The sequence below is a fragment of the Brachycentrus maculatus genome, unplaced genomic scaffold (assembly GCF_059751285.1).
Source record: "Brachycentrus maculatus isolate JH-2025_06_01 unplaced genomic scaffold, ASM5975128v1 h1tg000238l, whole genome shotgun sequence".
Lineage (NCBI taxonomy): Eukaryota > Metazoa > Arthropoda > Insecta > Trichoptera > Brachycentridae > Brachycentrus > Brachycentrus maculatus.
Genome location: NW_028280989.1, coordinates 438,466 through 453,287, shown reverse-complemented (window position 1 = coordinate 453,287; position 14,822 = coordinate 438,466). Strand labels below are relative to the sequence as shown.

The window sequence follows — 14,822 nt, the reverse complement described above, 5'->3', positions numbered from 1 at the left end:
AAATAATATATTTTTTACGCAATTTTGAATTAATATATTTATTTTGAGATGATGTCTCTGTGTGTCTCACATTAAATTTCTTATATTTTTTATTTATACAGAACTTACACTTGTATCACGTGTACGACCATTTTTTTTACACGTCAGTAATGGTATATTCACGTTTTATAATTTTGTTTAATTTTATTTGAGTGGATTGTCGATTTATCGGGCACAACATATAATTTATCCGAATCCGTAAATCAATCACGTGGCGTACATTTATCTTTCAGGGGCGGCGTTATCGAAACCTTTCATTTCGGGTTGGATATTGTTTTTATGCTAGTTTGTATTCAGCCGCCGCCTACTACAGCGTCGTATAGCGCGTAGCGCCGGCGCTGGGTACTTTGAATTCACGCGGTGAGGAAAATTGGAAGTAAGCCGCGGATATCGATGATTTTAAAAATACACACCGATAAATATCTAACCTTTTTATTCGATTTCGGAGGTTGCCGCACATGTTTTTCGAATGAAAGTCTTCTTCTTCTTCCTCTTCTTCTTATTATAGGCCTTGCGGCCTGTTTTTAAGAGGGATTAGCCTCCTGCGACGTCGATTCCCAGCTATCGACCCATCTCTTTGGTGGTCTGCCCGGGAGTCATCTACCATGGGGTTGGCCGTAGAGTGCGATGTGGGAGAGTCTGGATGGTTCCATTCTCCTCACATGCGCATACCATTGTCTCCTTCGTTGCCTTCCCCACCTAACGACATCTTCGATCTCGCATATTTCCCTGATCCTGGCATTTCTGATTTTATCTCGAAGACTCTTGCCTGTTATGCTTCTCAGAGTCTTCATTTCTGACACTTTAAGCGCATTTTTTTGTGGCAGCGGTGTCTGTTCTACTTTCGATTCCATACGTCATGATGGGTCGGACACAAGTGAAACGAATAAAAGTGAATAACAAAATATGCAGGGATAATAAATAATGATTTCAAATCAATTTTGGTAATAGAAGCAATGTAAAACCGAAGAAAACTTGGTATCAAAGGCAAAATAAAGGAATGGGTAAATGATCAAGAGTTAATTCTATTAAAATTTTGAAATAGTTTTTATTTTAATTTTTTTCTCTTTTTTTTGTGTGTATATTAGGTTAAACTATATAAAAAACGAATCTAAAAAGAACTCCACTAACAAGACACGCAAGGTTGTTAGGTGGCTCTCTGCAAAAAATATTTTAGATATGTTTATAATAGTTCTTTTAAATAGATGTATACAATTTATGAAAATAAAAAAATTCAAATATTTGAAAGTGGGGATTCGGAATGATCGATGGGTGTCTCTGAATGTGAAAGTGGTGAAGACTGTTCGCTGGCAGGTTGATGAGGCGTTCTAATCTTTCTGCCTACCACTGCGGTGAAGTGGCGTGATGGTAAGTTGGTAAGTATGATTTTATATGTTTTAATGTACAAAATCGTAATCGTTTCATAAAAAAGAGTAATTTTGATAAATAAAATATCTTTTAACCTTTGAGACGTTTTGTTTTTGATACAATTTTAAAGATAAAAATTCACAAGAAAGGAAAGAAAATTGTATAAAAATAATTTTATGTTTATTTTCAGCTACATATCTATATAATGAAAATGTAAATATTCGTTTGTTTAAAATCTAAAATCTCCTAAAATACACTAGATGGTTTGAAATTTAGGTACAACATATTTTTTATCGCAATGGTAGCGCCATCTGTTACGTTACATCGACACTAAATATTACTCATGGCGGGCAACGTGCTTCTTGACTTGAGTAAATAAGCACTTCTTGAGTGAATAAGCATTTCAATGTTTTCGATTGCATTGTTATTTCATGAATTTTCGTATCTATGTAGATGTTAATATTAAATATAAATATTTCATTTTAATTAAACTAGTAGCGAAAATATGTTTCGATAAGTGTTTGTAAGATGTATGTTCATAGTATGAAACAGTTGAATTATATTTCAACAAGAAATAAAAGTTTATGTGAAACCCTTATATAAAATATCCCATACACGTTTTAAAACAAGAAATTTTGAATGACAGTAATGCGTGGTTAGTAGACAAGTTCTCTTCTGAGACTAAAAGTTTTTAGAGGTTTTAAGGGGGAAACATACATGATATTCCCTTATTCCCTTCTAAATATTGAGTTCCAAAATATTTGAGATATGATATTGGTATCATTTTGTAGAGAAAAAGGAAAAACGTTGCGGTTTGTAATCTTTGTCGAAAATCGAACGGAAGTGAAAAAGAATTGCTCCAGAAAAAGCGTTATAAAGAAGACTGATAGAGTAATAAAAACAGTTTCAATTTATTCGAAAGAAAATATCGTATATACGTAACTTTGCCTCGATACGATACAGTGCCCCATGTACCAATAGATGCGTATAAGGGTGAATAGAAATGTTTTCAGTAGAAAACACATTTTAAACGATTGTGACAAAAAATATGTTGTTTTTGCGTTCATTCGTCTTATTTTGTATATGAATTTGCCAATACTGTAATTAAAATATACATAATTTAACGTTTTCATTTCAAAATGATTTTAATTATTTCCATTTTTTATGAGTTTAATTTATTTTTGGATATTCAAATTAATTTAATATTCGATTTTAAAAAAATGAAATCGTTAAATATGTAGGAATTAAAAAATATAAGTCGACCTGTTGTTTTTGAAAACTGAATGCGAATCGACAAATATTTTATTGTTTATTTAAATCGTCACAAAGTTTGATGATAAGCTTTAAAATACGATTTCAAAGTATTTTAAAAATAGGTTACACAAATATGTCCGGCCAATAAACACCCTCAACAGTTTCGTTTAGCATTGCATACGTTATGTGGGCATGTGGAGCCATTTCTCAGTTTTAAGCAGTGAGCAATAAAGAAGGATTTAATTTGCACGTAAGCCGCCGCCGGAGTTTTCGGCGATTAAAATTATTAATGCCCCCAGCGCACCTAACTATTTTTAAAGCCGGCAAATTGAAACAGACTTTGTTGGTCGGACCATTACCGCGCACCGACCCTGTAGAAGCGCTCCTAATCCGGCCATTATTAGCCAGTTGAGGGAAAAATGCCTGGAAACTGGACACCATAAAAATCTGTAATTTTGTGTAAAAACGTTTCTAGTTATTTCATAACCAATTTGAAAGAAAAAGTAAAATATTTTAATTAATTAATATGAACGATATTTTATTAAATGTTTCGGCATTAACTTTGTGGTAAGACACGTTACAATGATTAAAGAAAACACTTGTTTTATACAAATTGAGTTTATTTAAGACTACATGTTTCAGAAGTTAAACTTCCATCATTTAGGTCTGTATAATAACTTATTATTATACAGATCTGAATGATGGAAGTTTCACTTCCGAAACATGTAGTCTTTAATAAAACTCAAGTGGTATAAAACAAGTGTTTTCTTTAATCATTGTAATATAAACGATCATAATATAGAAAAATATGATTATTATAATATTCCAAAATTTAAATGATACACGTAGGTATTTACATGGAATGTAATATAAAAAAAAGAGGTGTTAAATTTTTACTGTATTTTTAAAAATAAATACTTGTGTTTTAATTTTAATCACAAAAATCACAAATTTTATTATTTTTTCTTGAGAATTAGTGGTTCATTTTTGAAAACATGTGTCAATTTTGTGTTGGAGTTGGTTCAAACCTAGAAACTCCGGATAAGAGTCCGTAACACTTACCACTAACTACACGACGATAACCGTACACGTTTTATTATACTTTTACAATTCCACCCTAATAAAGGATTGTAATGTGAATATATTAAAAAATCCAAATAGAGGATTTAGAAGTTTGGCCAAAGGATATACATACCTACCCTTAAGAAAATCCCCGGGCTCTGCTTAAACTGATAAAAAGGTTCATTTTGATTATAAACCGAGACAATGAAGAGGATATCGGGAACTTTGGAAAGATAGAGCGGTGTTGGGAAAAATCAAAACCCAAAAAAGGGATGGAAGTAGCTCACAATAATTAGAGAAGATTAGGGTACTTTTATTGGGGATTTTCCTCCCCCAATGTGTGTAAGTATCTCCATCTGCGCAACACTCGATATTGGCAAAAAACCTTTATCGGGAAACTTCGTAATTAAGCTTCACATTGCTTACTGTTTGGGAGAGTGGTATAAGGATTGAATGTTGGAAGATTTTCGGAATTATTCAAAATATAAGGTGTTCAATGTTACTCTTTTCAGGAATGAAAATGGTGAGAAATCTAGTATTTATATTATTTTAATTACTTTGTTACAAAAATATCCGATCTATCTCTAAAAAGTATATTTTTAACATTTAAACAAACATTATATTGACATTTGAAAATAAATATATTTTTATTTATTTACAATCCAAAATTTTTTGCTAACCTGGTGTTACTCTGTTGTTTCAAAAATTTATTTTTGGAGTAAAGATTTAAGCGTTTCAAAAATAATATAAAGAAGTATTTGTAACCAACAAATTTATAAATAGTTAATGCTAAAGTATTTTCTACCCGTGCAGCAAAGTAAAAGATTTCTTGGTTTGATCATCTTTAATAAAAAATCGTGAAAAAACACGATAACAAATAATAATGCAAACTTACCGGTCCAAACTGCTCAAAGTAGTTCTTTACGTCCTCCAGCGTCGTAGGAGCCGACAGCCCACCTACGAAGATTTTCTTTGTCCTGGTAACCATCTGAAAAGTAATTATACGGTGTTATAATAAGAAATAACAACTTTTAAATTGCCTCAACTTATTATGTGCTTGTTTAGTGATTTTACAAGAAACAAATCAAATTAAATTCACTTTCTGCATAAATATTTGATTTATAGAAACAGTTGTGTTTAGTAAGAAATCACGTATTATTATTAATTTTTAAAAGGTTTACTCGTACTTGTCGCCAGACAAAATGATAAGTATTTTTATACTTTTTAATTTTTTTTTCATTATCATGAAAACGTTTATTTATTTTACTTTTTGAGAAAACTAAGATAAGGATTAAACAAATTTAACCAAATTCTTAAGTTAAAAAACAAGAATTACAAAAATTAAACCCAGTTGACATGTAAGTATGTATATCAGTAAATCGACAAACCGCAGAGAGTTAAAAGTGTGAGAAAGGATATGTCGTAAAGGGCTCGTAACGTCTTCTAATGTGACGAGGTATAGATCGGGAATAGTGTCATTAACATTGAAGAAGAGAATGATGCCCGAAAGCAGTTTTCAACAGGGCGAAGAATATTATGGCTTTTTTACTGCGTAAAAGTAAACGCTGGCAAATCCACAATAAAAGCGAGCGCGCTTCGCGTTTTGCATACTCGAATCACCGAAGGCGCAATAAAAACTAGCGGCCGAGGGCGGGAAGAGGGGAGGTTAAGGAGAAAATAAAAGCGGACAGAGGGAAGGGGACGTAAGAATAATTACCGTTCATTCATTATGCAGTCCTTATATAGCTGGAAAGGGAAAAGTTTTCTTTTCTGAATTCACAGGCCAGGGTTTATATCACCTCCGAGCGAGTTGTCGGGGAGTCAAACAATTAACCGCGACTACCAACGCTGGATGGCTGAGGGAAATTACAGGTATTTAAGAAGTTCGGATTAAAATTAAGCCGTCTCCGCAAACTGAAACGGAGTTGTTCCGAATGAGGAGGGAGGAGAATTTCTGAGATCGACAGCAGCCATCGCTACAACGAAACCATCGGAATATTTACACTCGAGGTAACAAGGTATTAAGGATTTAAGTACAGTCCCAATTTCAACTTAACAAAACTTACCCTCCATTCCTTCAACAAAATAAATACCATAAAGACGAGTATTAAAAGAAAGTGTTTTATTTATTTAACAAAAAAAATACGCTTAACGTATTTAAATGAAATAACAGGCAGTTTCACGATAAGAAAAAAATTGTATAACATAAAGTGTAGAAACGCAATTTTAAGCGCAAATATTAATGATTATGTTTTAAGACCTGTAAAAGAAATAATTTAGGCTGGAATTATAGAGTAATTATTAATTAAAAACTTCTACGAGATTTTTTCATTTTTATAAAAGCACAGATGTTTGCGGCGTTGAAACAAGTTGAAAAGAATTGCTATCACTGTGAATGACAGAGGGCTTTTGTGATTGATAATGACCATTTGAAAACGAAATGAGGGTTCATTTGTGGGAAGCCTAATCTCTTTTTTCTTCTGTTTAAGAGTATTTTATATAAAACCTCAATGTCTAGCGAAGCGCGGATATTATTTTACGAGGATAAGATTTTGTTTGAATCGCAGTTTAATTGTTTATACAGATCGAGATCCTCAATATCTCTAATTATTTTTATTCTCCAAAATATCTGCTGTCTCCTAAATAAAAGACTTATGAACCGTGAAAATATTTGTGAAAAAGCTCAGAACCTAACGACTTATTAAAACACAAAATTTCCTTTGAAGTTTGAAGCATTTGAAGAGATCCCCAAGTCTAAAAATCCAATATTTTATAATTTTCTTCAATGCAACATTGATTCTATTGTTTTTCTTATTAAATACCTTAGCCATTTAAATTATTTTTAAAGAATGAATAATGTTGAAGATAGTGTATTTTACTAGTATCATATCATACCGTGTTATATTGGTAATTCATAACATAATAGAAAATCTAATATCTTTTGTATATTAAAAGCATTGTTAACTTTGTGATATGGTAATATAACACTCTCCGTAACTCATCGTTCACTTTGTGTAATACTACTTTAAAAGTGGTATTACACAAAGTGAACATTAAATGATAGGAAGAGTGAAAATCCAATATATTTCTTTTTTTATTGTACAAAATATGTTTTAATTTTAAATTATAACAAAAATGGTTAAGTGAAGCTAATGCTTAAAATATTTTGTAAATAGTTAAAAAGTAAAATGAATGGATTGATTATTTTAACAAGCCAAAAAATCTCCACCCTCGGTATGGAAGCTATGTATGACTTGCCCCGCTACAACCATTCCGTTCTGCCGGCTGTCATTAGTTCGGGTGGGATCGGCAACCTTACACTTAATGTATTTTTAATGTTGATTAGCATGGAATGAAATGTGATAGCCATCATTGGCTGGCTCCACTGCTAATAAATCTAGCGGCGGTTCTCGAGGCGGTTAGGACGCGTTCGGACAGCGGAATTAACAGGGCGGAAGATCGCGGCCAAGAGAGATTTACGGCGAAACTACCATATTTTATCAGAAAATTTCATTTCTTCATACATCATTCATGGAACTATATGTATATATATATTTAAGTATATATATATATATATATATATATATATATATATATATATATATATATATATATATATATATATATATATATATATATATATATATATATATATATATATATATATATATATATATATATATATATATATATATATATATATATATATATATATATATATATCCACACGAGTAAATGCATAAAAAAGGATATAATAAAAAAAAATGAGTGCAGAATGTGTTTTTTATCATCAAATAATATGTATTTACATATTACCTAGTACCTACTGGAAGAAAAATAACTTAAAATTTCTTTTGAGGACTGAATGATTGTTTTCGTAGAACGATTGATATTTTTATTAAACTCCCATTATCTGAGTAAGTAATACGACTGAAAAGGGATCAGTTTTTATTATGAAAGTAAAAGGAACAGTGATTGTGTTTTTTTTCCGGGAAGACGATAGAATGAAATATACTGCCGGGCTATAATACCCCCAAATCATGGAGAAGGGAAATCCTTTTAATTGATTCGTAGAGTAACCCTGAGTCGTATCGTCGGCTGCTTGCGAATCTCGATGAGAGCGACGAACAAAGGAATATTCAACGCGTATCGACAAAAACTGGTAATAAAAGGAGAGCGAAAGTAAAAAAAAGTGAACAGACGGGAGAAAGAGAAGGATGAAAAAGGCGGCAAAGTGGAAATTCAATAAGATTTAAGCTACTAATAGAAATTGGGGATAAACGAGCTCCGGGAACGTGCCCGGTGCCCCGACAAACCAAATTAGAATGAAACATAAGGCTTATCTCCGTAACTTCAAGTAAGGGAGTTTATTTTCCCGAACAGTGCTTTTAAACAAAAAGGAGATACAAGATGTCACTTTATTCATTTTTGGTAGGCCACGATACAAACAAAATAGCCGGAACATCTTAAAGGTTATTTTACAATCGTCTATTCTCATCAACCTTACATCACATAAAATATACAAATCTGTGATCTCGACGAACAATTACGAAATAAATATTTCATGATACCAACATTGATTGAATTTTATTGAAAATATTTGCAAAGCATAAAGACCACATGTGTACATTTTTTAAAACTTCAAATCCCTCATCGAAACGTTTCGCGCTGTAATATAAGATGATATATATGTATTTTTTTAAATGCGATCCTCACTCGTATATTTTCCTTGATAAATTGCCGAGTCATCTTTTTCCCATAAAACTTCTTGGATTAAATGGCATTTAGTTTTGTAAGCGAAAAAATACCGCCGCATACGAAATCCGCATGAGATATCTGTTGTACCAACATTCATAATATATTATGTTTGTGTGTTATATGTATGTGGATTTATTGTATAGTTAGTCATTCACGCAATACTCCCTTGAATCCTTTAATTGGTTCGCAACACATATGCAGGCGGTTGCAACTCAATAATAAATAAATTAGCGTTTAATTAAATTAGCGAAATTCTATAATTTATTATTATTAATATAAATCAAAACACGAGTTTTGATTGTATTCAATTTATCTTTTATTCTTACAGCTATTTCGCGTTGGAAGGGATTTATAAAACTCAATCTAAAAAAATGTTTACACATTTTTTAGTACAAAATAAGCTTAACGAAACCAATTGGATTATTTTATTATGTAGTAAATGTATTTTTTTAATGCGTGTTTTGATCAAATGTAAGACAGTCCTTCGTTATACGGTATCGAGTCAAAAGAATTATTTTAATATTTTAGCCCCTTCGCCGTCATTTCTATTTGGATATGGTATAAGCCTATTGAATATTTTGTTTGTTTATAATACATTAAAATTACCTTTTTATCAACGGATATAATGTCTAATGTGTATTTTTAAATAAATTGTTTCTTCTATTAAATCACAGAGATGATATATGAATTGTGTTCACTGTTTACAATATAAATTTGATGAATATCGAAACACAGTTTTCCTCAAACATAAAAAATGGAATCGTCGACAAGAAAGAGATTTGATTTATTTATAGTTATTTTCGTAATGTTTCCTGTTGAAGATATTGATAAAAAATATGATTACAGTAAATGGGTCACCAATAAATATTCACTGTTCTAAAAATAAAAAATTTACTTTTCAACAGAAAAAATAATAAAATTCCGAAATTATGAAATATTTCAAAAGTTGAGATTTAAAAGTTTATATTGAGTTATTACGGATTTAAAATTTATGATACCGATTATTTTCGGATGAAGCGAAGCTAAAATAAGTATTTATATACACGCTTTGTTTGAGATTTTCATTACATTTAATGTATATAATTGAAACGTGTGGTCCCGAGAGTTTTTGCGGTGGCGGACCCTAAAGTTGTAAAGCCTATGATCCTGCTTCATGGAAACCGCTGCGAGTTATTTTCTATGTCGAAATTTCGACGAAGGATAAAAAATGGAGGGAAATACCGAAAGTATTCTGTCGAAATATACACTCGCTCTATTTAGAGGTGTTTTTTAAGCTATGATGTTATTTGAAGAAAAGAAAGAATTCGTTATTAACGAAAATATTTTCTTTGCCACAAATTAACATCGGAAAGTCCTTTCAGCGATCGAACAAACAAAACGTTTTCCTTTAACTGTTTTCTTTAAAATACCTTCAAGGTTTTGTGACACGCAATATTTTAAGCAAAGTATTCTTTAATGGAAATTATGGAAGAAAAAATAAAGAACGTTACAAATAACTCAAAAGATATGTTTGAATTTTTAAATACAGTTATATATTTAAAGACGTATTTACAGTTTTTAATGCATTACAAATAATGCGAAAACATTTTCATTATTTTTTGTGATTTTATTGAATCTATGATGTTGATGTGGCAAAATAAATATGATTCACAGTTAAGGGAAGAAAAAAACCTTATAACTGTCTTTATTGGAGTTCTTAAATTGGTCCTAGAGTTTTCTTAACGTGTATATTTAATTGGAAAATAGCCAAAAGTATTAAACGTGCTGCAGTTTGGTGAATGTCGGTGATAGAAAAATATACGATTATAGTGATCACCAAATACAATCATTTAGATCTCACCTGACACTTTCCACACACTGGCAAGCGTCGCACTTTGAGGCATTTTACGGAGACTCGAAAATAAAAATCTACATTTACGCATTTGTGAGAGAAATATATGAGTGCGAGTCGAATGTAAATGTTACCATTAGACGAAGGACCTGCGATGGCTGCGGAGGGGTCGGAGGGAAGGGGAGGCTTCTTCCCCCGTCTCCTGCTGGCGAGGCTAATCCCGCACCGCCGGGGAAAAAATGATATTTTCGCGATTCGTTATTTTAATTTCTGACACTTTTTTGTCCGGAATCGGAATATTCAGGGCAGTGCGGTATCGCCGCACTCAAGCGAGAATATTACAGGCGTCTGAACAAAATCCGTAATTACAAAATTACCCAAAATTTTACTGTTATTGTTTTCGAGAAATGCCTTTAAATAAATTAAAAGAGGTTTAATACTTTTTACAATGGTACAATGTTTTTATATTTCCATTTTCTTTGGTATGATGTCATGAGTTTCCGATCCGATTTTTTTACATCTGTCACACGCCTTGTTCACGATCTGGTCTATTCATGATATTCGGAGTAACACCACATTTTTTAGGCCCAAATTTTATTTTTTTAATCTTAACTTCATATACAGAAAAATGTACGTTAGTGGGCTTATTTCTAAGAAGCAATATCTTCCAACTTACCAAAAACAGAATCCACCATTTTCCTCCACAAATGTTAAGCTTATCAGTCTTCGTATTACCTACTTTGAGGAAAGCAGATTGTTAAATCTTTACTATCGAGTCCAACCTGTTAATAAGCTTTTCATGTTAGACTAGAACAAACGCTTGAATATAACTTACTGAAAAACTTAATATTCAAATTAAATAAACAGCTATTTTTTTTAATTTTTTTATACGTCTCTAATTTAAAAAAAAAGTTAAATGCTTAATATTCATATTATCTGGATTTCACTACATTCCGTTGTTCTTTTTAGAAAGTTGTTATGAAACTTGTATAAAATATTTTGGTTTCCTTGTCTAGTCTTTTACTATTTCCGTAGCGAAGGTTTTGGCCCTGAGTTCTTGAATTTTTGCCTATGTGCGCTGTAGAAATGTGTCCTTTAGGGAGTTTCATTTACGTTATTAAATCAAATATGAGGGTGAATTTTTTTACACTTTTTATACTTTTGAAATTTGAATTTCTGTATCCATAAAATTTTTGGCGAAGAGAAATGTTTCAAAGTGATACAGGCCCCTTACTTTGAAAGGAAATAATAAAACCTCCGGTCTTTATACATTTAAAAGGTAATTCATTCCCGAGAAGAGTGCTTACAAATTAAACCATTTTTGATATTGCGAAATGTCATTCTAACTTTTATACTGGCAAATTATAATATTGCTTTAAAAATGAATTAGGCAGTTACATTTTTACTGTTTAAAATGGCAGAAAAGATACGCTTATTGCGTATTGATGAAGAATTTATAAGAAGTTATTCAAAAATGAAGTATTTTAAATACCAAGTAAATAAAACACCAACAATATTTCGCACATTAACACTTTGGGATAAATTCTTTAACTACGGAACACGCATACTAAGGATTTAACGAAAAATATTTTATGGAGAACTATTTTTGGAGCGCCTACAGTTTAAAGGTGAGTAAGATCCGGTCATTCAGAAGATCCGCATTAGTGGATTTGTATCACTTTAGTAATCCGTTCAGTAAGACCGGATCACTTGAACGATGGGTCTTTCGCCAGATGAGGGCAGAGAATTATCGATTTTTCACTGATTCATGGATTTGCGGATAAATTTTGGGGCGGTGATCTAAAAAAAGGTTCTCGGGAAATCTTCTTGTAATGAAACCTAATTTTTTATTCCATTTTTTTGTACAAACCATTTTTTATTATTTTTAGACATTTTTCAAATAAAGAAATCTTCTATCGGTGAGGATGAAGTTTTTTTTTTGCAAAATATATCGACAACGACGATCAATGATACAAAAGTCGATTTATTTTTTTGAAACCTTTTATTTTTTACTTATAAATTTCTAGGCAACCGGTTGATCCATGAATCAGCGAACTAGTAAAAAGATAAATTTGTGGTTTGGTTAATTAGTGTACATATCAGCTAAAGTGAACGAGTTTCACTCAAAATTGGGATTCGTTCACTGAATCAGTGCAAATGAACGGGTATTTAAGATCCAAATGTTCACAAAAGACCCGAGTCTAGTGCAGATGCAAAGGATGTGGAACATCCGATCGTGTAAACAGAAATCACGCCGTTAACAAGGGATAAACAAACGAATCCGCGCTGCCCCAAAACGAAAGGGCAAACACGATAATCGGCCGCCGAGTTATGCCGAATGGCGCGCTTTTTTACAGGGCGGGAAAAGCTCGTCGGAATCCGTTGGCGGGAAAATATAATTGAAAAGTGTAAACTGAGCTATATTCATCAAGGCAAATATTTGGTAGGATCGCAGGATTTAATTGAAAATGTTATTATATTTCGAACCGTTCCTAGTACCGAGATTTTCTTTGCCGTTTCCTTAATTTATGATGCCTTCAATCTAATATAATTGTGGGGAAGTTTTAAATAAAGAAGCAATTATGGTATAAGACCTACCTTATATTACGGTATTTATGGAAAATAACAACTGATTAAAAAATATTTGACATTAATATTTTTAAAATATTTTATCAAAAATAATACCCAACAGCGTTGTAAATAACAGCGGTGAATACGAAAATAACATTTTTACGAATGATATTTTTACAAAAATATAAAGAAGAGAAAATAAATATTTGTGTGGAATAAGCACGAATTAAATAAAACTTCCACTAATGAAAGAACCATACATAAGAATAAATAAAAATTTGAGAAAAAACTTAACTAACTTACCGTGACACCAATGATTGAAAGGGGACGGCAGGGAGAAAAGAACGCCACACCACACTGTCTTTGCAAACATTCTTCACTTCTTCCACATTCTGACATTTCCACATACATACCCGCCTATAATTTCTATTCTTGACCTTCAAGTATTTGACATACTTGATCATGCAAAGTTTTCTTCGATCTTCCTCTGCTCCTATTTTCGACTTAATTCGCCCGATTTGTTTATTGTTCTTTTCTCATTCGTTCCTTCACACGTCCAAACCATCCAACACACTTTTCTAAATTTTATCGACAATGCTCATCTTGGTTTTGCATTCTTTGATTATTTCACCATTCGAACATATGTCATACATCGTTTTGTCTGAGACATCGCATTTCGACTGCATTTAGTCTTATTCCATCATTCTTTTGCCAACTTCTTGGTCCACTTCTATACATTAGGGTTGGTACTTGAACTCCATTGTGCACTGCCAGTTTAACATGAATTTGTCATTTTTTTTATTTTGATTATTTTTGTGATCTTAAGCGGCTCATTGTTTAAAAAAGGTATCAAATTGTGGTAGAGCGATTTCGAACGCAAAAACACTGACTTAAGAGTCCGCGACACTAACCATGGGACCACAACCTTTTTTTTATTACCTAACGTCCAAGTGGCTCTGAAATCTAGCTACGGCTTATGCAACACCGCTTATCATGTCCCTACTCAAGCTTCAACTTTATAACTTTCATAGCCTATGCCTACTTGTGAGTGGATTTACTCTTTATGTTTAAAGTTACTATAATTTTATGTAATTCATAAGTGAAAATTCTAGGCAAAAACACTCGCTGGGACCACAACCTAACACCTTTTAAATACTGTACGCTGCAACTGGCTCGATATCAGCGAGTGTTTTTGCCTAGAATTTTCACTCATGAATTACATGAAATTATAGTAACTTTAAACATAAAGAGTAAATCCACTCACAAGTAGGCATAGGCTATGAAACTTATAATGTTGAAGCCTGAGTAGGGACATGATAAACGGTGTTGCATAAGCCGTAGCTAGATTTCAGAGTCACTTGGACGTTAGGTAATTAAAAAAAATGCCTCGATATCAATTTACAGGGAAATTTCACAAACCGTGGGAGGAAAAAACGGAGACAATGGAATAATGCATCGTCAAGTGAATATCGATATCCGGCAAATGGCGGTATCTCGAGAGTCTGGCGTGGTGTATGGCGGTATCTAGATTACACCGCATAGGGTGGACGGAGGTACATGGCTGTGTAGGGGTCCATAGTGCAGGGTGCTTATCTGCTTCACACCTCATTACGTCCGGCGCGGGGTATAACAGATGCAATTTATAACAATACACCCCATAGCCGTGATGTGCAGACACCTTGGGTATGCACTATTTTTGCACTCTACCGGTAAAAAAAAACGAATTACCATAAAATTCGAATTTTATCCCTGAATATCTTTGTAATTCATTAAGATTTGAAAAAAATTTCTTACAATCACAACAGATTGTAAGAAATAGTGGTATATACTTACCACTATTTCTTACAATCTGTTGTGAGACGTATTAAGATGCATTTAGCATCATAATCAATCACCGTTTGATAATGATCTTGAATGTATCGAACGAAACATGAGTTGC

The 14,822-nt window shown here is 32.3% G+C and overlaps 1 protein-coding gene across 24 annotated transcripts in view; it reads right to left on the bottom strand.

The window, feature by feature from the left end:
* Rbp6 (RNA-binding protein 6) overlaps window positions 1-14,822 on the bottom strand; it is a 464,382-nt gene that overhangs the window by 174,689 nt on the left and 274,871 nt on the right. For all 24 annotated transcript variants that reach the window (XM_088264853.1, XM_088264854.1, XM_088264855.1 and 21 more), the window contains one exon: window positions 4,619-4,711. In XM_088264853.1, the coding sequence (XP_088120979.1) occupies window positions 4,619-4,711 (93 nt within the window). The remainder of the gene's footprint in view (window positions 1-4,618; window positions 4,712-14,822) is intronic.